General features: G+C 36.7%; 1 protein-coding gene across 4 annotated transcripts in view; it reads right to left on the reverse strand.

Moving 5' to 3' along the window:
* Positions 1-24,696, reverse strand: part of NSD3 (nuclear receptor binding SET domain protein 3) — a 112,494-nt gene that overhangs the window by 61,576 nt on the left and 26,222 nt on the right. For all 4 annotated transcript variants that reach the window (XM_037526066.2, XM_037526065.2, XM_054700881.1 and 1 more), the window contains exons 2-4: positions 12,703-13,421; positions 4,455-4,526; positions 4,141-4,303 (exon numbers count right to left, since the gene is read on the reverse strand). In XM_037526066.2, the coding sequence (XP_037381963.1) occupies positions 4,141-4,303; positions 4,455-4,526; positions 12,703-13,377 (910 nt within the window). In that variant the 5' untranslated portion in view covers positions 13,378-13,421. The remainder of the gene's footprint in view (positions 1-4,140; positions 4,304-4,454; positions 4,527-12,702; positions 13,422-24,696) is intronic.

Below are 24,696 nucleotides of genomic sequence, written 5' to 3' on the forward strand. Positions count from 1 at the left end.
TGGGTTGCGAAGCTGCCCGCAGCCTCTGCGGCGCCGGTTCGATTCCCGGCTGCTCCCCGGCCACCGGAGGAGGGTCCCACATGGTGCGCAGACCTCTCCTGCCACCCGCTGCTCCCCTCAGCAGTGTACTTCGGTCCTTCTGCCTGTTCTGCTCCCCGCTCTGGCTCTGGTGAATTCTCTCACCCTCCCGCGCTTCTGACTGTACCCAGTGCATGTATAAACAAAACAAATGAACAAACAAATAAATAAATAAATAAAACATGCCTCTATTAAAAAAAAAAAAAAAAAAAAGTACAAGGGTTTTGAAGGAAAAAGCAGAAATATAACCTAAACTAATAGGTAAGTATGTGAGACAGAATAGTAGGTAAAGTAATAGGGTCAAAATAACAAAATATAATCTGTTTCCGAAAGTAAAAATTATTTATTTAGAAGCAAATAGGGAATTACGAAGGATAAATTATAGTTTAAAACAGAAAACAGAACAAAATCTCATTTTAATCTTTATTTTCAACCTCTTCCAACATTAAGTCATTTATTACAGATAAAACAAATCAAACCATTTGGCTGTATGTTAGCACTTTGTTTCCTGCTGGGTGGAAAACTATAAAATAAGAGCAAAATAAAAACTCTTAGATATGAAAGACTGAAAAACAAGTATACCTGTCTCTAAAAAGTAAGTTAAATTTCCAGTAGATAAATATTGAGGAAATGTTTTAATATACAGGTAAAACCATCTAGCTTTAAACTTACACACACACACACACACACACACACACACACACACACACACACACACGGCCTCCCTGATGGTACATGGGTTAAATTATCAGTGCTATCAAGCTATCACCAACCACTGCGGTCCGAGTTCAATCCCCAGCCAGGGAGCTAATCCACATGGTGCAAAAGACCTCTCCTGTCTCAACTGCATTGCTGCTCAAAGTGTATTTCAGTAGATCCACCTGTTCTGCTCCCCACTCCGTCTCTGGTGCTCTCACCCCCAACACCTCTGGCCTACACCCTAGTTCATAAATACATAAAAATAAATCTTTAAATATATATATACATATATTAAGATTAAAAGTAATTATAAAACTCTCAGGAAAAGGCTTTATTTTCTATCTATTAATTACAATATGCATAGAGAAAAGAATTAACTCTCAAACTTTTAATAGTAGTTATAGATCTGCAGGATGAGACAACGGGCAGCTTTTGCTTTGACCTGATATGTGTTTTATTTCTAAAAACAGAAAAAGCATTCATTTTTAACTCTTAAACTTATAAGTCTTAAACAAGGAAATACAACTTAAGATAGACATAATTAAAACATCTTTTTAAAGATTTGTTTTATTTATACAAGAGCTGGGATACAGGACAGAGTATGGGAGGGTGAGAGAATTCACCAGAGACAGAGTGGGGAGCAGAACAGACAGATGGAACAAAGACACTGTTGAGGGGAGCAGTGGGCGAGACAGAAGAGGTCTGCCCTGCCATGTGGGTTGCTCCCTGGCTGGCTGGGAATAGAACTGGCACTGCAGAGACTGCGACAGCTTCACAGCGCTGCGCTCAACCCACTGCGCCACCAGAGAGGCCCAATTAAAACATTTTCAACATGTTCTTACAAAGAACTGTATATGTGCGAAAACTTACACATTCCCAATGCTAAGAATCTGACTAATAACAATACTGATAATAATATAGAAACCAATGTTGACTATACATAACCAAGATAAAGAGTTTGCAAAGCAGTTTAGATAATAAGCAATACAAAAGGCTTCACAGGCATCATGTGCTCAATGTAATCAATAAAGTTTTATGCTGTTTTCTTGGTATCCAGAAAACTAATTCTCTTAAAACTGCATGTGACAAACAGTAGAGCATTACTAGCAATAAAAAGAGATGAAGTACTGATACATGATGCAATATGGATGAACCTCTAAAACATTATGCTAAGTGAAAAAGGGCATACATTGTACAATCCTATTTATATGAAATCTACAGAAAGGCAGATCTACAGAGACAGAAAAGTAAATTTACTTAAAAATTACTGAATCGCACTTTTAAAAGGATTTATTTTATGGTATATAAATCAAATCAAGAAAACTATTACTTAAAAACTACTGCAGAAAGAAAAATTTAAATATCAGAATATGCATTTTAACCTAAATTGTCAGATTTCTTTGCTCCTCAATAATACAAATTCAGTTTTTCAGCACTAAAGGGGAATTCGGAGCATATATCCAACCGGATTATTTCACAAAATTAAATTTAAATACTTTCTTTGAAATACAAATGAGGTGAAATTGTGCTTTCATTTGTATCCCATTTTTAAAAAAAGCTAAAATGAGTAGGTTTTCATAAAGTAATTAAACATGAAACTCTTTATATAATCTCAAAGGGATAATTTTCTAAGGTGAGAGAATTAGAGAACTGAAGAGCCACAACTCTCACATGATACAGCATCTCAAAGTGCTTTGCAACCCAGAGAGGGACATGAATTGCTTTAAGAAGGGCAGGTCCTCTTGGGAAATCCTTATTCCATTCTTCTCCCATTCATAAAATCAGACTATTAAATTTGCAAGAGACTTCAGACATTAACAACCTAACATACTTATGATACAAATAAAGGAACCAGGAATGTCTCCCTACAATCTCTGTAAATTGTGACTGGATGAATTTGATTACTTTCACTTTACTATATGGTGGTTATGAAGTAAGATTTCTTGAGATTCTATTACTTATCTGAAACCAGGTTAATAATGCCTGTTTCACAGTGTTGCTGCTGTGAGAACTGCATAAAAAATTGCTTAACACAGTGCCTTGCACAAAATAGACACACAACACTGGTTTTCTGTTTTGTTATTTTACATCTGCCCCAATGATGCATCAAGCTACCCCAACCTTTAATCAGCAGGTTATGACAAGATGACTGCCTTCTATACCAGGGCAGATTCCTGGCTATGTAGCACAAAAGTTACAGAGAAGGCGGATTCTGTCACAAATCTGACTTGCTAAACTGATTTAGGTATGTTTTCTCCTTGTAACAGTGAACAGGGACCAAGAGATACCAAGTTTAAAGGAGCAATAAAAGCAAGGGGCAAAGATGTCACAAACAATAAGGAAATTCAATGCATAACAAGAGTGAGTTCACAAAGAGGATATCCAAAAAATAAGTTCTAAGTTCAAATCTTCCTTTGGCTACTAAGCAAATCCATTCCAAATGCTAGAATTTCAGGAATCTAATCCACATGTTTTGGTCAAACCCAGGAAAAGGAACAGAGAAACGTAAGAACATCTTTTCTTAATTTTTATTAACATTCCTAAGGTAGGATTCTATGTTACACAGCTAGGTTTAAACTATACTTCTATGTCATATTGAATTCATAAGAATGTCACAGTAAACGCACAGATTCACAAATGGGGTGGAGAAAAAAAATCATCCTGCAAAATTTATCAGAATGAAAAGCACCTATGTTGGTTAAAAAATTGCTATCCATAGAAGTCAATGGTGAAATTAAAATGTTTAAAGAAGGGTTGGCTGAAATGCCTATTAAGCTCATCTCAGAAATCTAATTACATATCCATGTGCTGTCTTTAAGATTTCTTATGAAAGGCAAGTCAGAGTATAGTCTTAAAAAAACGTTGTGAAAGAAAGGACAAAACAAAGGATAAAAAAGTTCCTATTAGGGCTTCCCCTGCTGGTCAGGCGGCTGAGCGCAGCACTGTGAAGCTATCCGCAGCCTCTGCAGTATGGGTTCGATACCAGCAGGCCTGTGAGAATCCCCACATGGCGCAGCAGACCTCTCCTGTCTCACCAGCTGCTCGCCTTAGCAGTGTACTTAGGTCCTTCTGCCAGTTCTGCTCCCCGCTCTATCTCTGGTGAATTCTCTCACCCTCCTGCGCCTCTGGCCTGTACCCCAGTGCTTGTACAAATAAATAAATCTTAAAAAAAAAAAAAATTTTCTATTAAAACGGAAAATAAGGATTATACCAGTTATAGATCTTTCTAAGATGACCATAATTATTTCACTGATACTAAAAACTGAGGTATTTTGGAATCAGGTTATATGTGTGTAATCTTATATTCATATAAAACATTTAAGATTCAGTTTTATTTTTTTCCAACCTTTTACTTTTGCTTACCTCTTGTGTTAATTTTGGTATGAACCTCAAGCTGGGGATCACTTGAAACCATACAAGGCCACCAAGGATAGGTTCCCACCTTAGACCAAACAAGATCGCCAACCTGGAACCTAACACCAGCAGACACTTCCGTTGTTGGGACAGAAGATAATACTGGTTGAACCTATAGAAAAAGGTCATAAAACTTCATTAGCAGAGAAGTTTTAGAAATTATGCACCAAGTACTGTAATAATATTATTCTATAATTTAATCGCTACTGCTTTCACCTTCTTACATCATATTTGGTCAGAGAATATTCAAGAAAGCAACTCACTGGGGTTTCCTCTTTTACTACTGGATCTTCTCTTGGCTTTTCTGATACAGTGTCAATCCTCTCATTTGGTCCCTAGGTGAAAAGATATAGGTGAAAAGAATAAACTGCCAGCAAACCAAAGGATAGTGACATACAGAAAAAGATTCAAAGAAAACTAAATAGCAAAGGCAATAGAGGACATTTGTTAACCAAATAACATAAGGAGTATGAATATAACTTATGTAGTACTTGAAGCTATATATTAGTATTAATTTTTCATTCCACACCATTGCTATTATTACCTTTATTATTACCATTGTCTTATTACTTTCAAAACTTAATTTCAAATTAAACTGTTGCTTTTTTTTTTTTTAACCAATCAGAGTCAGGAAAATTGGTACTCTGAGACTGCTAGTAAGATATAATTGGAAACTTTTCCAGAAAGTAACAGTATGTATAAAAAGCTTGAAATTGGGCCTCCCTGGTGGCGCAAGGGGTCAAGCATCACACTATGAAGCATCCACAACCTCTGCAGCACGAGTTCAAACCCCAGCCAGGGAGAAACCCACATGGCAAGGCAGACCTCTCCTGTCTTGCCTGCTGCTCCCCTCAGCAGAGTATTTCGGTCACTCTGCCTCTTCTGTTCCCCACTCTCTCTCTGGTAGATCCTCTCACCCCCTGCATCTCTGGCCTGTACCCCAGCTCTTGTATACATAAAAAATCTTAAAAAAAAAAAAAAAAAAAAAAAAGCCTGAAATTTTCAGACTCTGACCCAGTAAAATCCACTTGTAAGCATAAGAAATATAAAAATATTTATTAAGAATGAGGATATGCATGCTAATGCTATTGATAAGAACAAATGTTAGGGGAAAAGAAGAACAAATGTTAGAAACAGTTTAGATGTCCAAAAATGTAGAATTAAATTATAACTACATAGAATAACATACACTATAAAATGACATGGAAAAACAATATTTTATATTACAATGATGAAAACCAACTTTATCTCAAATAACTTGAAAAAAATTCAAACCACGTACAATCTTTAATCGAGCAACTATATTTTAGGAACCTATTCTAACAGAAATATACGAAGTGAGAAAACCTCAGCAGAAGTATGGTAAGCATAGTATTATTTCATGTCAGTAATCTACATGCCTATCAATATCTTCCTGGTTTTTTTTTTTTATTATTTTAAAAGCCTATATATATACTTTGAAAATATTTGGTATGTTGTATATCAAACTGATGAGTAGTTTTATCTTTAGGTAATGAAATGATGAAAATATATTTTTAAAATATTTATATTTATGCACAGAAGAACTGGGGTATAGGCCAGAGGTGCAGGGGTGAAAGGATTCACCGGAGACAGATGGGGAGCAGAACAGACGGATTTACTGAAATACACTGCTGAGGGGAGTGGTGGGCAAGATGGAAAAGGTCTGCTGCATATCACGTGTGTTAGCTCCCTGGCAGGGGATCGAACTTATGCTGCAGTGGCTGGTGACAGCTTGATAGCACTGAGACTTAATACCTGCGCCACCAGGGAGGCCCAAATTAAGAAAATATTGAAGGAAGATTTTCTATCCTTTTGCATTATGCATTTTCTATATAAAAGCAAGTTATTTCTGTAATTTAAAATAAAGTTTTCTCATTTGTCAAAAAAAAAATTTAATTGAGATGGCTTAAATAGAAGGGTATATCCATTAAATGAGGGCTTATTCCACTAAAAAAAAAAAAGGCTAATTCTACAGGTTACTGAAAATTCTCATTCAATTAATTTAGGACTTTTGCAAAAACAAAGTTTTATAATTTGTAAAAAGGTATCAAACTGTTAGGAAATAATAAGCCAAATGAATATTCAAAACTCCAAGTGTCAACTACTCAACAGTGCCTATGACAATGGTGAAACAAGCTGATGTGATTCCTGGCCTCAAAGAGCTTACTTTGGGTAGGAAAAAAACAGATATTAAATAAACACATATAGATTTTTACAATGTAAGTATATGAAATAATGGTTACATGTATGTGTTTATATTTAGATATGAAGACTAGGAAAGGTGTCTGAGAAAATAAATTATAATTTGAGAATCAAAGGAAGAGTGTTAATCTAGTAAAAACTGGGGAAAATCCCAGAAAGGAATGGCATATGTGAGGTGCCTAAGGTTAAAAAGGCAGAAACTTGAAGAAGACTATTACAACTGACTTCCAAAAGGAGATAGGTTTATAAGGTGACAGTGGAGATGCAGGCTATATTACAAGTGCCTTGTAAGCCATGTTCAAGTGTTTTATCTCAGCTGCAATAAAAAGCCACTGAAGAGATTAGATAGAGGGGGTATTATATATTGATTTGTATATTTGAAAGAGTATTAGTAGCTCTGTGGAAAATATTTTGGAAAGGCAAGAGGGGAAGCAGAATGTTTAATTAAATTACTGAGATTAGAAACATCCTGGATGAAAGAAAGTAACAACTTATTGATGTGCACAAAATTAGATGTCAGATGCATCTATCTGTGAAAGCATCATGAATACCTAATCTGAAAAGACACGTTCACTGAGCAAGGAAAAGAAAATCTGTGTTCAAATGAAATTCTTTTTCTTGATCACTACTGTAATAAAAAAGCAGTTTAGAAATGTTGCACACATTTTCATGGGCCTCCTTCATAGCTTCATTTTAGTTTACAGATGTAGCTTAAGCCTTCACCTCAGCTTCTCATTCTCACGCTACAGCAAGAAAATAGGACCACTCACGGAAGCACAGATGTAGCCAAGAAAACAAGTCATCCTCCCCTGTACATTCAGTTTTCATGATGTCTGGGTGTAAAGGATCTCTTCTTTTTGAGGGTTAGATAGGTATGTGGTGACTAATCTTTACAAACAATAGAATCCTACTATTATAAGAATTTATCTGAAGTCCATTAACATTTTTCCCTTTCTGGATTAAAGACAGGAATTCCTTCAAGACCTTTTTATTATTCAAACAGCTTATCTTCTTTTTTTTAATTTTTGGTTTATTGGATTGTTGGCATTGCTTTCAGGCTAGCTTGAAATACTGTTAAAATCACTTTCATAGAATTGATTTTTTACACAGTCATTTTATTTATTTATTTTTTTAAAGTTTACCCTTTCAAACATTTCTTTTTTTTTTTTAAGCTTTATTTTTATTTATTTATTTTATTTATTTATACAACCACTGGGTACAGTCAGAAGCGCGGGAGGGCTAGAGAATTCACCAGAGCCAAGTGGGGAGCAGAGCAGGCAGAAGGATCAAAGTACACTGCTGAGGGGAGCAGCGGGCGGCAGGAGAGGTCTGCACGCCATGCGGGACCCTCCCCCGGTGGCCAGGGAGCAGCCAGGGATTGAACTGGTGCTGCAGAGGCTGCGGGCAGCTTCGCAACCCAGCGCTCAACCACTGCGCCACCGGTGAGGCCCTACACAGTCATTTTAAAAGGAAAAAAATAACAAGGGAAAGAAAGAAGTCCAAGATTTATTCTAAATTTTTAAGACTAATAAAGGGGGAAAAGTCAACTAAGGATGCTGCAATGAGTACATTAGTAAATTCTGCTAGTTAGCAAATTAGTAAATTGTAACATATGCTAATATGTATGCAAAATAGAAATGTCAGAAGGCATATTAGATCTATGACTTGAACTCAAAAATAAGCTAAGAAGGATAAGTCAGAGCTAACATAGTATCAGAAATACCAGTTTAAGAAAGGGAAATGAAAATAGTCAACAAAAGTTAACTGTTTTTAGATATCAAAAAAAAATAAAGATCAAAAATTACCAACAGATAAAATTACCAACATCTGGATATAAAATCCATTTTCTTTGGATAGGACAAGCTTAAAAGTGATTAAAATCAAGTAAGAACAGAAGATACCTTTTTTGATACTAGTAGTGTTGCTTTACAGAGAGAAAACATCGGCAAAAAAGATGACAGTGAGTTCTTAGCATTTGATTCACTTGAATGTTAAATTTATGATTTTATGGGCATACACTACTTTTTTACATTTGTAATTGATTCCACATGGGAAAGACCAATATTCCAGGAGAGAATCACAGCAAGTTTCTTAAACAAGAAAGAAAGTTGAGACCAGTTAAAATTACATTATCCTCAATATTCCTTTAAAAAAATTTGGTCTACATTTTACAATATACACAAATATCAAATGATGATGCTATATGCCCATCATACCACAATAAAAAATAAATAACAATTAAAAACAAGCTTTGGTTTAGTACTTTTATTAAAACCTAGAGATTTACTAAAATGAATAATACGCAAATTTTTAACACTTTCAAGTTCAACATTAAGCAGAATCATACTCTCTAAAAAAACTGAAAACTTATATCACATTTAAAGTATAAAGAAAATTTTAAAGACAGTAAATTGTTCATGCATTTTTTTACTTCCAACATAACTGATTGTTTATAATCTTAAAAACTAAAAAATCTGTATAAAAAGAACATATGCATGTGAACAGTTCCTAAGTATTTTTTAAGAAAAAAATCCTTTAAGACTACAGAACCATATTCAACCCTCTAACTTAATGCTAACAGCACCAAACCAGCTATAAATAAAAATAGCAAGCTAAGAGTTAATGAGACCAAGTGGATAAGCCCACTGAGGTGCTCACAGAAGACCAATGTTTGAATAGGGCCTACCCTCACATGCCTGAGGCATTACACCTGCCAAGGAGAAAGAAATGCAGAAACATTTCCACATGTTTCTAATTTGGTGAGAAGAAAAACAGCTAGCAGCTTTATAAAATATACAATTTCAATAGTGATTTCAGGTCTCCTGCTGACTAGATGTTTGGACACATTTTCATTGTTGAGGAGTTATACTTAGATGTTCCAAATAAACAGCCACTCTGTAAAAGGCCAAGGAGCTCAGAAGTGGGAGGAAATACTTGTAGATCAACTACAAAGTAAGAAAGTAGTTATTTTGTGTGCGTTTTAGATAAAATTTTATCTAATAGTGTTATTTTAGATGAAACTTTGTTTTCTCAAAAAATAAAGTGTTCTTTATACACACACACACTACACACAAATGCAGCTTGAGAACAATAATTTAAATTTTTTTCCCCGGGTAGATAGTTCTCTATAAGCATCATATAAATGCTTCTCTAAGGCATCTGCAGGAGGGGAGCTATCCAGGAGCATCAGGACTTACTAGAACAACTCTTTCACTTTTAAGGTGCTCTATAATGCTAAACAACAATAATTTGGATCCCCAGTGATAGGAGGTATAGGATGTCAAAAATTAAAACTTTAATAAAAAAAATCATCCTGGGGCCTCCCCGGTGGCGCAGCGGTTGAGCGCAGGGTTACAAAGCTGCCCGCGACCTCTGCGGCACCGGTTCCATCCCCGGCTGCTCCCCGGCCACCGGAGGAGGGTCCCGCATGGCGCCCAGACCTCTCCTGTCGCCCGCTGCTCCCCTCAGCAGTGTACTTCGGTCCTTCTGCCTGCTCTGCTCCCCGCTCTGGCTCTGGTGAATTCTCTCACCCTCCCGCGCTTCTGACTGTACCCAGTGCATGTATAAACAAACAAACAAACAAATAAATAAATAAAAAAAACATGCCTCTATTAAAAAAAAAAAATCATCCTGAAGGATGCAAAACAGATATGCAAATTAAGAAATCCAATTAAGAACTATTTAAAAAAATACACAAAATTAATTTATGCACACCATTAGTTTTCTGGGTAGATTAGCAGAAGCATGACACTAACAAGGAAGAGCCTTGGTAGTTCTAGCTTTAAAGTTCTTAGTTGTTCACTTCTTTGAAAGAAAGAGAGGGAGTGAAGGATGAGGGATGTGGGAAGAGGACTTCAGGGAAAGAGAATGGAGGATGGAGGAAAGGTAAGGAGGAAGGAAGAGAAACAAGTAAAAAAATCTAGATTTCCCCTACAAACTGAAGGTTTAAGTAATAGAAAGAGCCAGGTATAGCAGATATCCAGCAAAGACAGAACTAACTATAAAATCTCATTACAAAAGGACTATTGAATTTTTTCCTAGATTCAAATAAAGCAAAAAGTGGATACAAAGAGTAAATAGATCCTATTATCCTACCTAATTGCTTCCAGTTCTATTTCAATTTTAAGATATCTATTCTAACTAACTTTATCAATAAAGGCAAAAGTCTAGCCTAATAAGAAAATTGGATATTCCCCTATTTACCAGATTCACTAGAGCAAAAGCAAGATGGGCCAGCAAGACAATACTTGGAAACTAAGCTAAAACAAAATTCAGGTTTATGCATTTCTGATTTCCAATGGCCTAAGTGTATCTCATATCTTTTCACTTCAGGTCTATAGAAGGAATTGCTACAGTGAATATATCTAATGTGCAAAAAAGTTAACTTCTCTCCTTTCATTTATTTATCTACCTAACAAATGGCGTTAAGATATTATGTATATGACATAAGAATTAAAAGACATTTCAAAAACCATTTCCAAAATCTTAATTTTACAGATGTATAAACTAAGATACCAATATAACTAAGAACACCTGATTACTTTTATCTTATTACCCAGTTTTATTTTCTAAATAATACTCATCACTATTTGAACTTCTATACATATATACATGTGTATGTATTTTCTGGTTCCTCTTCCTAGAATATAAGCATCTTGCATACTGGCATCTTTAGATTTCACCCACTGCTCTACATTATTTTTCTTTCATTATACCAAATTTAATTTTTTATTATTAATTTTTTTCTTACATCATTGTAGTCCCCACATTGTAGTAACCTACCACCATGTCACCCGTGAACCATATTCCCTTGTGTTCATCCCTTCCCTATTTTGCTCCCTTCCTCCTTTGCTGTAATGTTTCAGTTCTACCGTCAGCTTGCTAGTTTTGACTTTTTCTTGACCCTTTGCTTGGTATCTCTATATTCCACATATAAGTGAGAACATTCAGTATTTACCTTTTTCCTTCTGACTAATTTCCAAGCAAGATCCCTTCCACATCATCCTTATTGCCACAAATGGCATGAGTTTGTCTTCTTTGATCACTGAGTAATATTCCATTGTATAAATTACTCCACAACTTTTTGATCCATTCATCTATTTGGGGCATTTGGGTTATTCCTACATCTTGGCTATTTTAAATAATGCTGCAATAAACACAGGAGTGCAGGTTTCCTTTTGAATTAGTGTTTTTGTGTCCTTTGGGTAGATTCCTAGGAGTAAAATCGCTGGATCATATGGTAGATCCATTTTTAGTGTTCTGAGGAACCCCCACACAGCTTTCCATACCCATTGTTGTACTGTTAATTCTTAAGAGTTGAGCACACAGCAGCTAGACTTTTGTTAATTGAATTCATACTTGTTAATTGAATAAGAAAACTATAGAAGAATGAGGAAACCTATCAAAATATCATACTGAGACTTGTCGAAGTGTAGAACCACTGTGCTTTACTCCATAAAAAAAAATCACGATTGAGTTGTACAAAGCACTGTAACCTATCACCAAGCAAAAGTGAGTTGATAAGTCAACATTTCTTTGAACAGAAGATAACATATTATTCAGGCATACCAAATATAAAAGTATACAATTGTCACATACACAAAAATACATACATACATACATACATATATATACACACACACATATGTTTTGTCCCAAATAATTTTGTCCCAATGTCTGGGAAACATCTTTAATACATACCATGTATCATTCAAGGTAGAATTAATTTGTTACATAATTAATTATGAGGATAAAAATTCAAACTGAAACCTTAGCTATTAAAAAATTTAACACCATGCATCATAAATTATCTATGAAAGATGACTTACAAAAACTGAAGTTTTAATCAGTAAATATAAATATTCACTAATTTAAAAAGTTCCTCTATTACTTCAAATGTTTTTGCAGCAAACACATTAACAATGAGTGCTAAAATTGCTCTACCAGCAACAGTTAGTCTGAAATAATGAAAAACTGGTATTAACCACCTTCTCTTTGCCTTTCCTTTTCATTCTTCAGAAATGAGTTTATTATAACAAGTGAGTTATTAGGTCAAGAAACAAAATTCTTAGTATCACATGTTTTAAAAATCTCTCTTCATTCAACTGATGTCCATTCATTCATTCAACAAATATTTACTCAATACCAATTATAATATCATAAGCTCCTTTCTGGGATTAGAAATTATCAGAAATATTTATATTTGACAAGATAAAAAGTGAAAAATCTCTGGAACTTCCTGTAAATTTGAAATATTACAAAATTTTTCAAAAAGATGTTTCAACTTACATTTTGCTCCTCTGGTTCTAATTTGGGGATTTTGTGTGACTTGCGCTCTTCAGATCTGGATGAATCATGCTTGTTGCTTTTTTTCCTCTTTTCTTTTCTGCTTTCATGCTTTGACTTTGTGTGCTCACTTGCCTGTACTTCATTTAAAAGGTCTCCACAAAGGGAAGACTCAAACAATTCCCTGCCATTCTGGATAGTTTTGGTTATTTTTAGTTTAATTTCAGGTGAGCCAGTCTTCTTTGGAATCACAGTTTGTGGTACCGAAGGAGGTGGTGGCGGCTGTGGAGGAGACGGTTTTTCCAGAATTTCATGTGGTCTTGTGTTTGGAATTTCTGAATGGTAATAGTCAGTGGGGCTAAAGTTTCTAACTGCACCAAAGCCATTGGCTGACCCATTGGGATACTGACTATATGATTGGTATTTGGTTTGAGTTTCATACATGTTGATTGAAGGTGGATAGCCATTCGTGAGTGGAGGAAGATCTTCTGTCGTAGGTGGGTACTGAAAGCCTTGCTGCAAGGTAGCTTCATACGGTGTCTGGCCACCATCTTCAACAATGTCACTGTTGTTATCAAAGGCATCCTCCTGACGGATATTGGCGGAGTCAATGAGTTGAGGTGGTTGCTGAATTGTGTTTCCCATGATCCCTTGCATGAAAGAGAAAGAGAAATCCATTGTTCTGCTCCAGCATCCTTAACTTTCCCTTTCTCTCATCGGGCCTAAAGTTTTAAAAGAGGAGATTAAAAGGTATTAATACCTTCATAGGTTAAAGGCTAATCAATTGAAAAAGAATTAAACTGAAATATTATGAATCCAATTTTCACACCCAGATATGCATACACACTAATATTTCTAAAACAGCTAGCCAATGTAATTTTGACACAGGGCAAATACTTTTTATCATAAATGCTTATCTGTTCAAAATTATCAATTACTTTTGCGGTAACTTTAATAATAAAATTATATCTTCCTTGCAAACATGCAAAATATTTTTAACATTCCTTTCTGTTTCCCAAGTTAGAATTATAAATCCCTGCTTAAAACTGGTATTTGCAAAATAAGTAGCTTTCTGACACAATAAACTAGGTTTCATACAAGTTTCCTCCATATCATTGATGTTTTGTACAGAAGTTCTTTTATTATGAGAACAAAATATTACTGCAATATTTTAAATACAAAAGTAAAAAAGGCCAATTCCTACCCCTTTCCTTTATTCCCACACTTCTATATCATAGATAAACACTGTAAACACTTTGGTGTGTATTTGTCCAAGTCTTTATACAGGCACATACGAAATTTTAAAAAGAGGGTTTATTCAGACTTGCTTATTCAACCTAACAATACATCAATATTTTTCTACATTGTCATATATAGAAAATTTTCATGCATTCTTCATTCTTTAAATGGATGCATAGTAAACAACTATGACAACTACCACAATATATTTAATTATTTGTGTACTAGTAATCATTGAGTTGCACATAACTGTATGATATATATGTAGCCTTATAGGATACTTTCTTGAAACCACATCTCTGTGCATATATTTACTTTCCTATAGGACATATTTGAACTTTCTGATAGACACATTAAAACTGTTCGACAGGCAAGTACTACATCAATTTACATTCAGCCCAATAGTGTGTAAGAAAGCCTGATACACTGCTAGCATCTAGTTGTTTTTAATCAATGGTATGAGTAGCAGAATTATCTGGGGTGTTTTTACAAAATGTACATGTTAAGGTCTATTTCTTGATGAATCTGATTCAATAAATCTGGGATGAGACCCACAGCATGAGTATTTTAAGATCACACTCCAGCTGATTCTGATACACACTCTTGGTTAGGTCACTGTATTATAGTCTTACAACTAAGTCATGTCTTCTAAAAGGTATCTAAAGATGTCCACATCTGTAACAATGTTACAATATAGATAAGCATCTCTTAGAAGATACTCTAAAACCACTCTGCTGTGTCATAAATTTGGCATGTCCACATCTTGAGACAGGATTAAGGAACAGTCCAGATACTATTTTGATAATTCCACAAACATTTCTTCTAGGAAACTCTAAAGCAGAGAGGATTTCGCTATTGTAGCAAGTTTGATAAACAGCTTGTAGCTATCGGAAAAATATTGTGAAAAGGGATTCTGAGGCTGTAATTCAGTTCAATTCTATGACTGTCTACCATCTTGGTTTTAGTGGGATTTACCATTAATGACAAAGTAATCCAAAATAGCAAAGAAAGAGGGGGGAAAAAAAAGTTGACAATATACTTTTCAAGGTGTATCCAATTAAAAAGCTGCGGTTCATTTTGTTGTTAGCAAATGGAAAGAATTTCCAAAGTTCTAAAATTGCAAACAAATGAGTATGAGAAAACACAGGAAAATCAAACTTGCCCATATTGCTCTATAGTAGAGGAAGGGGCTTGGGAGTAAAACGCACTCTGATTTTTTAAGCATCTACTCTGGACTAAGAACTTATACATTATCTCATTTATTCCTCATAACAACGCTGCAAGATAGATATTGTTGACTCCTAGTCCAGAGGTGAAAGTAACTGAGCTGCAGGGGTGGTTAGGCGACTTGCTTAAATCACAAAGCAAAAGGGGACAGAATTAAGATTTGAATCTAAGTATTTCTAACTTAAAAATCTATGATCTTTACCCTTATACCACCTCCACTTCCCTTCTTATGCATATAAGAACTGGGGTGTAGGCCAGATGTACAGGGGGTGAGAGATTCACCAGAGACAGAGTGGGGAGTAGAACGGGTGGATCCACTGAAATACACTGCTGAGGGGAGCAGCAGGCAAGACAGGCCTTGCTGATACCTCCCCCAATTTCCCCTCTGCAGGGGACAGAACTCAGCTGCAGTGGCTGAGACTTTAACCCCTGCACCATCATGAAGGCCCAGGATTACTTTCTTTTTCTCAAGTACTTTATTTCTTGGTTGCTGCCAAAATAACAACTAACTATTCTATAATAACCACCACTAACACTTAAATAGTGCTTGGTATATGCCCAGAACCAATCTAAATATTTTACATGAAGTACATACAGTAAAACATTTAGTCCCCCCAATACTCTTCAGGTAAAGATTAATTCCCAATGCAGATAGGAATAGAGGCATTGAGAAATTAAATGACTTGCTCAAGTACACGAGCCAGTCATAAACTGACAGAGCTGGGACTCAATCCAGGCAGTCTGGTTTCAGAATCTGTGATCCTAACCAATTTACCATACTGATAATCTCCATAAATGTTAGGAATAATTATTTCTTTATATACAGCTTAAGAATGAAATATTACCCTAATTTAACACTTTGCAAAAATGTATAGCTTACAGACACAAGGATATATTCCAAAATTATGTAAACAGGGCCTCCCTGGTGGCACAATGGGTTAAGACGCAACCTATGAAGCTATCTGCAGCCACTGCAGCACGAGTTCAATCCCCGGCCTGCCAGGGAGCTACCCACATGGCTCAGCAGACCTCTCCTATCTTGCCCGCTGCTCCCCTCAGCAGTGTATTTCAGTAGATCTGCCTATTCTGTTCCCCACTCTGTCTCTGGTGAATCCTCTCACACAACCCCCCCCCCACTCCTCTGGCCTGTACCCCAGCTCTTGTACGCATAAATAATCTTTAAAATAAAATAATGTAAACATCCATGGGACAACTATACTGATGGAATTCAAAAGTTCTTTGGGGCCTCCCTGGTGGCATAAGGGGTTAAGCACAGCACTATGAAGCTATCGACAGCCTCCACAGCATCAGTTCGATCCCGTCCCGGACAGGGAGCCACCCACATGGCACAGCAGACCACTCCTTTCTCACCCACTGCTCCCCTCAGCAGTGTATTTCACTCAGTCTGCCTGTTCTATTCCCCATTCTGTCTCTGGTGAATCATCTCGGCCCCCCGCACCTCCAGCCTATACCCCAGTTCTTGTATGCATAAAGAAATAAATCTTAAAAAAAAAAAAAGGACAGAACAGAACAAAAGTTCTTTGAACTTTCAATTTGAAGGCAAGTTAAATACTGACATTGGACAAGATGCAACCTGTGTTTTTGGTTTCTCATAACTGTCATATATAAGATCAGCTTCCAGATTAGTTTCCCAAATTATAGTCTACAGGGCTTTTCAGACATATAAATTCAGAGACTAAGATTTCTGATTTATTTCCAAACATAAATTTTTAACATGTTTGGTACTTCCCCTCCTTTTCTTCTCCATCCTAGTTCTAGAACCAAATGTTTCATTTTAGTTTAAATTAAGAAATGACATTACCATCTTACAATTACATAGAAATTGACAATTACAATATTTTCCTGTATGTTCATATTTGATCTCAAAACAATCCTATATTGCTGACATGGCAGATGTTAGCTTCATTTTTTAAACAACTACATTGAGTATTTAAGAAGCTGAAATCTTAAGACAACAAAACTAACTGGTGATTAAGCCCAAAAAAGTATCAATCTCCTGAACTTCTAATCTTACACTCTTTTCCATAATATCTCACTGGCACAGAATATCCAACTCCCCAGTGACAACCACCTGAATGCTGAAATACAACCTTATGAGTCATATGTTCAGAACTAAATGCACTACCCTTTCTCTAAGTCAGTTTTCCTTTCAGACTACCCCAGACTTTTCACTGCTTCCACTATTTTACTAGTTTCCTGACTGAAAGCCTAAGGCTCTCGATGACTGATTCTTCCCACTCAAATTAGTCATTGAACAAATCTTAATGGTTTTTCCCTTGACATCTTTCAGTTGTTGTTTGATCTCTACACCTATGTCAGGCCAGACCCTCAGCACATTTATCTGAACTGTGAAAACTAATTTTCTAAATATTTTTGCCATTACCTTCTTCCTATAGAGTTAGATGATGTGTCCTAAAACCAAACTACAGTAAGTCTACTTCTAGACTGAGAAACTCTAAAGTTCCCTATTATACCAACTCCCTTCCATGTCTTTCAATGCCTTCCTTGATCTCATTTTTTTCCTACCAACCCAAATTGTATGTGCATGAATAAATTTTTCTGAGCATCCATTGGGTCAAATATCTGTAAGACATGACCTCGCTCATACATTATGCTTTGTTTAATCCCGTAAGTAGTAGTATTCCCAAATAGAGAATGGAGTTCAAAAAGATTAATTCACCCTTAATCACACAATCAACAGAAGTTGAATAAAATGGTGAAGCTCTATCTTCTAATTTCAATACCATGCTCTTTACACAGCAAATGCTTCATGATCTGCAAACAATCCATATTTTCCACTTTCCCCCGATATGTTCCATACCCATAATCCAAATATCTGTTTAACAAGCTTCTTTCATCTCTCACAAACATCTTAAAATGCCTAATAACGAATTCCTAATTTTTATTCTACTTAAATGTGTCCTTCCCCAAGTCTGCCTATGAAGAAACAATGATACCTCCTCCTCTCAGTTGCTCAAGTCAGATACCTAGAAAGCATGATGATACATTCTTTCCCTCATTGTTACTCTTATCCAATATAGCAGCAAATCCTCTGAATTTTATCTTCAAAGCATATTTCATATTTGTCTATCTCATTTCATCTCTTCTGCTTTTCATATTAGTGCAAGCTCTTCACCCAGTGTATGCTATAGCTACCTTCCCAGTCTCCATGCTGCTTCTCATCTCTCTAAAATCTATTTTTTCATATAACTTAAGCCACCCTTTAAAAACTAAACCAATCATGTAACTATCCCTCTCAAAGTACAGCAAGGCAAATGGACTACTGCTACATTCAACAATGACTCTCACAAGCATCATTCTGAGTGAAAGAAGCCAGACAAGATTCCATTCAAACGGTATATCATGTGCTTTCATTTATGTAAGATTCAAAAACAGGATAAAGTTAAAAATAAATCTATGGAGACAGCCATTAAAATTATAAATAGTTGCTTCTTGTGGAGGCGGAGAACTTGAAGGGGGATATAAGATGGTTTCTGGGTTAATATTAAAATGTATTGATCTAGACGGTGGCTGCCATGGTTGGTAGAATAAATAAAAAGAACAAAACCTCTACGCCTTCCCACTGCACTTGAACTGAATCCAAGCTACTTACCATACCCAGCAAGTTCCTGCATGGCCAGGCCTCAGTTTATATTTCCAAAGTTATCTACTAGCACTCTCCGCTGCACCACTGCCCTCTCCACACATTCCCTTCTTTTCAGTTTTCCAAATGGGCCAAATTTGATTTTGCAATCAGGAGTTTCACTACCTGAGTACTCTAATCTCCCAGAGGCCTCCTGAGGTCCCTTGCTCAGCTTCCTCATTAAGCCTACTTTTTTCTTTTTTCTAGCATTTAAATAATGTGTTATACAAATGTGTTTGTGTTCTTACTGATTGTCTCCCTCACCCCACTGTATGCTCTGTAAGTGCAGGGACCATGTATGGCATACACTCAAGGCTGGACACTCAACATGGTTTAATTAATAAATATATCAAAGAGTCCCTACCATCAAAGGGCCTAAACCTGGTATACCACTTCCATTTATCTGCCAGGTATCTGGGGTTATTACTCTTCAACATAACTTTACTCATGCACTAACTGCTTAACTGCCAAAAATGCACCATGCCCACTATAATAAAAACAAACAAAACAAAGCAAAAAAAAACACTGACATGCATAGTTACGTGATCAACTGATTGTCCATGAAGATGGCAAGGTAATTGAAGGGGAAAGGATACTACTTCCAACAAATGGGGCTAGAACAACTGAATCAATTATCTGTATGGAAAAAAAGTGAACCTCAATCCTTACTCTACATTGTACATAGAAAGTAAATTAGTTCATAAACCTAATACCAAAGTCAAAACTATAAAACTTCTAGACTAAGACATGGGGGAAAAATATACCATTGGTTGAGGCAAATTCTTAAACAGCACACAAATATAATGAACCATGAAAGAAAAAAATTGATAAAATGGATTTTAAAATTAAAAATTTTCACTCTTCAAAAGACAAAGTCAAGAAAACAAAAAGCATGGAGTAAGGTAGGGGAAAAAAGAAAAAAGCCAAGTTACAGGTATGAAAAAAATATTTGCGAAATATACTTAATAAAGAATATCCTTATTCTCACATTCCAGAAAATGATGAGACACCCAGTAAGGTTTTTTGAGCAAAACTGAGAGAAGTGAAATTATAATTTAAATATTCGTTACTCCACAGATTACTTATTAATTGCAACCAGAAATATATACAACAGAACTACCTGGGAGACACCATTAAAAAAAAAGTGATGAAACATCACCTTACTAAAAGCAAGATAACCTGGTATTATACACCCTATGATGTGACTCATTAACACATCATCTCCAATGCATAAACTGAATCTCAAAATGAGGAAACTGACAAATCCACAATATGAGAGAGTCTCTCAGACAACTGGCCTGCGCTCTCTCTTTACAAAAGCTATTATCAACACACAAAAGGAAGAAAGGCTATTGTAGATTTTCAAAGATTATCCAACATAATGCATGAACTTTCATTAAGTCCTGGATTTAGGCATACACACATAGGTAAGAAACATTTTGGAGACAATTATTTAGTAATGAACTGGCTATTAAATAATAGAGCTATTACTTTTCAAGGGTATAGCAACAGCATTCTTTTTATATAAGAAGAGTGTCCTTATTCCTATGAGAGCTATGCTGAAATACTTAAAGTATCATAGGATCTGGGGTCTCCCTGGTGGCGCAGGGGTTAGTCTCAGCGCTATCAAGCTATCGCCAGCCACTGCGCCAGTCACTATACCATGTGCCAGCCACTGCACCATGCGCAGCAAACCTCTCTTGTTTCGCCCACTGCTTCCCTCAGCAGTGTATTCAGTAAATCTGCCTGTTCTGCTCCCCACTCTGTCTCTGGTCAATCCTCTCACCCCACCACACCTTTGGCCTACATCCCAGTTCTTGTGTGCATAATTAAAAATAAATCTTTCAAAAATAGGGTCATTGGATCCATAACATTCAAATAGTTCAGGATTTAGAAAGTAGATATACCTAAAGCAAAACAAAGCAGGCAAAATGTTAACCACTGGCTTATCCAGGTGCTGACTGCGATGTTTTTCTAAAGGTTTGAAAATTTTTTAAGTACTAAAAAGGAAAAACTTACTGTTTAAGATGGGAAAAGTCTGGTGGTGCAAGGGGTTAAGATGCAGCACTATGAAGCTATCCGCAGCCATTGCAGCATGAGTTCGATCCCCCAACAGGGAGGTGATCCACATAGGGCATCAGTGACTTGCCTGCTGCTCCCCTCAGCAGCGTATTTCAGTCAGTCTGCCTGTTCTGTTCCCCATTCTGTTTCTGGTGAATCTTCTCACCCCCCACAACTCTGGCCTGTATCCCAGTTCTTGTATGAATGAAGGAAGGAATGAATGAATGAATAAATAATCTTTAAAAAAATAAAATGTGATACCATATTCTGACCAAATACGCCAAATGGTCTACTGTATTAATTTCTAGAAAGTCAAAGAACAAACAGAGCCATATTTTTTTTCTTATACCTCCAAATAATACATGATTGCAACCAAGAAAGCAGTTTTGATAATTTTTTAAAGACATTGGGACTATAACTAAATTCATTTACATAATGATGTACTTTACATTATATGTACCGGAATCTGGTAGCCAACATTCAAGTAACAGACATGCAGACTAATATCAATGTTTGAAACTTACTGAATTAGTGAACACTGGTAGAGAGTATAGGTAAGACTCAAACTGCTATGTTCAAAATCCAGACCAAGGCTTTTCAGTTCTGTGACTTTAGGCAACCAAATCTCACAAAACCTCAATTTGCTTATCCAGGTACTATGAATACTCATATTCATCTACCTTGTACAATATTATTTTAAGAATTCAAGAGTTAATCCATTAGTAGTAGTTCAGACAGTGCCTGGCATACAGGAGTACCCCCTTAGCTGTAAGAGAGATGGTCCAAGACTCCTAGTGGATGACTGAAATCCAGCTAGTATTAAACACCTACATATGCTATATTTTTCTACATGTACATACCTATGTTAAAGTTAAATCTGTAAATTAAACACAGTAAGAGATTAATAACTAGCAATAAAACAGTCATAACAATATACTATAATGAAAGGTATATGAATGTGGTCTCTCTCTTGAAACCTTGTTGTACATATTTTCAGTCTCTGGTTGACTATGGGTAACTGAAACTGCAGAAAGCAAAACCATGGACGAGAGAGGACTAAAGTATGGTTACAGTTCAATGTCTGTTAGCTATTATCATCATTCAGTCTGATGTTTGGCACAAAGAACTTGTGAAAAATCTGATCTCTGACCTAAAAGCATTTATAGTCTGTTCAGTAAGAAAAGATTTTATAAGAAAGACTCATAAAATTACAGTAAACAATAGAATAACATGAAACAGAAAGTGATTGAGAATTAGACTGTATTACCATAACAGACTACCATTACAACAATAACTGTGTTACCGTTACAGACATTTAGAGAAGAACAATATTCTTTGGAGAGAGGCACTTAGGCCAGGAAGTGTTTTTCACCCTCTAATTTTATTTTATTTTTTTCAAAGATTTATTTATTTATTTGTACAAGCACTGGGTACAGTCAGAAGCACGGGAGGGTGAGAGAATTCACCACAGACAGCCGGGAACAGAACAGGCAGACTGACGCAGTACACTGCTGAGGGGAGCAGTGGGCGAGACAGGAGAGGTCTGTTGAGCCACGTGGGGCCCTCGCAGGCGGCCGGGGATCTAACCGGTGCTGCAGAGGTTGCGGGCAGCTTCGCAGTCCAGCGCTCAACCACTGTGCCACAAGGGGAGGCCCTTATTTTTTTTTCAAGATTTATTTTTATTTAAACAAGAACTGGGGTACAGATCAGAGGTGTGGGAGGGTGAGATAATTCACCAAAGACAAAGCGGGGAGCAGAACAGGCAGACAGACCAAAGACACTAATGAGGGGAGCAGTGGGTGAAGCAGGAGAGGTCTGTCAAGCCATGTGGGTTTCTCCCTGGCCAGCCAGGAATCAAACCGGTGCTGCAGAGGCTGTGAACAGCTTTACAGCATGGCGCTCAACCCACTGCACCATCGGGGAGGCCCCTATTTTTTTTTTTTTTTTTTATAGAGGCATGTTTTATTTGTTTGTTTGTTTATTTGCTTGTTTGTTTATACATGCACTGGGTACAGTCAGAAGCGTGGGAGGGTGAGAGAATTCACCAGAGCCAGAGCGGGGAGCAGAGCAGGCAGAAGGACCGAAGTACACTGCTGAGGGGAGCAGCGGGCGGCAGGAGAGGTCTGCGCGCCATGTGGGACCCTCCTCTGGTGGCCGGGGAGCAGCCGGGGATCAAACCGGCGCTGCAGAGGCTGCGGGCAGCTTCGCAACCCAGCGCTCAACCGCTGCGCCACTGGGGAGGCCCCCCTAATTTTATTTTTTTTAAAGATATTTATGCATTCAAGAACTGGGGTACAGGCCAGAGGTGCGGGGGGTAAGGGGATTCACCAGAGACAGAGTGGGCAACAGAACAGGCAGACTGACTGAAATATACTGCTGAGGGGAGCAGCGGGCGAGTCAGGAGAGGTCTGCTGCGCCCTGTAGGTAGTTCCCTGGCTGGCCCGGGGATTGAACTTGTGCTACAGTGGCTATGGATAGCTTCACAGTGCTGTGCTTAACCCTTTGCGCCAGCAGGGAGGCCCTCACCTTCTAATTTTAAAACCACAGTTTAGGACACCAAAAATTCTCACACCTTTTTCCTTAAAAAATCCCTGAAAAAGATGCTGTGCTTTAATTTTTTTGTATTACTAAAATAGTAATAATAATGGTTAACATCTGAACGCTGTATGTCAACAATATCCTAAACGCTTCACATTTTTCTTATTATTTTACTTCTCATAACATCCATTTGGGGTAATTCTATTACTACACCCATTTTACAAATGAAATATGAATGCCAGCATGATTAAGTAACTTGCCCACATTCACACATCTAGTAAGTAACTTGCCCACATTCACACATGTAGGACTCAAACCCAGGCAACTGTTGCACAGCATTTTCATTCATCACATATCCCCAGTCCCACTCACTGGAGTAAAACAATTTGGATGGTGGACTAAATAATGGTACTAGTCTTTTCCAACATTTTGATGTACTTCCAAGTAAATGAAAACCGTCATGTGCAAACAATTTATGACAAATCCATCCTCTAGTCAATGTTTCTAGATCTTTTTAAAGATAATAAATACTTTGTTCTTGATTTCACTAAAGTTGTCCATAGACACCGTTTTTTTTTTTTTTTAAGATTTATTTATGCATACAAGAGCTGGGGTATAAGCCAGAGATGTGGGGGGTGAGAGGATTCACCAGAGACAGAGTGAGGAACACAACAGGCAGACTGACTGAAATACACTGCTGAGGGGAGCGGTGGGCAAGACAGGAAAGGTCTGCTTCGCCATGTTGTTTCTCCCTGGCTGGGCGGGGATCGAACTTGTGCTGCAGAGGCTGCAGATTGCTTCATACTACTGCGCTTAACTCCTTGCGCCAGAAGGGAAGCCTGTCCATAGACACTTTTAATGTAGAAAATTAACAACTAAAGCTTTAGTGCTCTTATTTATTTATTTATTTATTTATTTATTTATTAAAGAGGAAAGTGGTAACATAAAAGTTTATAGAATCCTTAAGTCAAAGAATAGGTACAAAGAAAAATGGAATCAGATGAACAACTTGAGGCTATAAATATCAATGAAGTTCTCATATGTCAAATGTCACAGTTTAAATAACTTATAACAATTCTTAAAATGAGCAATTCCCTTTGGTAGGCCATATACACTGCCAGATTCTACCTTATTTCAAAATTAAATGCTGTAAATGCTGTCAATAATTATTTTTCTATGCTTAACACCAGTCTCTTCTCAATAAGACGAAACTTTATATTTCACTATACACTAAAATTATTCATGCATCTATCATCATTCAGTTATTT

The sequence above is a fragment of the Talpa occidentalis genome, unplaced genomic scaffold (genome assembly GCF_014898055.3).
Source record: "Talpa occidentalis isolate TD23 unplaced genomic scaffold, MPIMG_talOcc4v2.1 talOcc4.4, whole genome shotgun sequence".
Taxonomy (NCBI): Eukaryota; Metazoa; Chordata; class Mammalia; order Eulipotyphla; family Talpidae; genus Talpa; species Talpa occidentalis.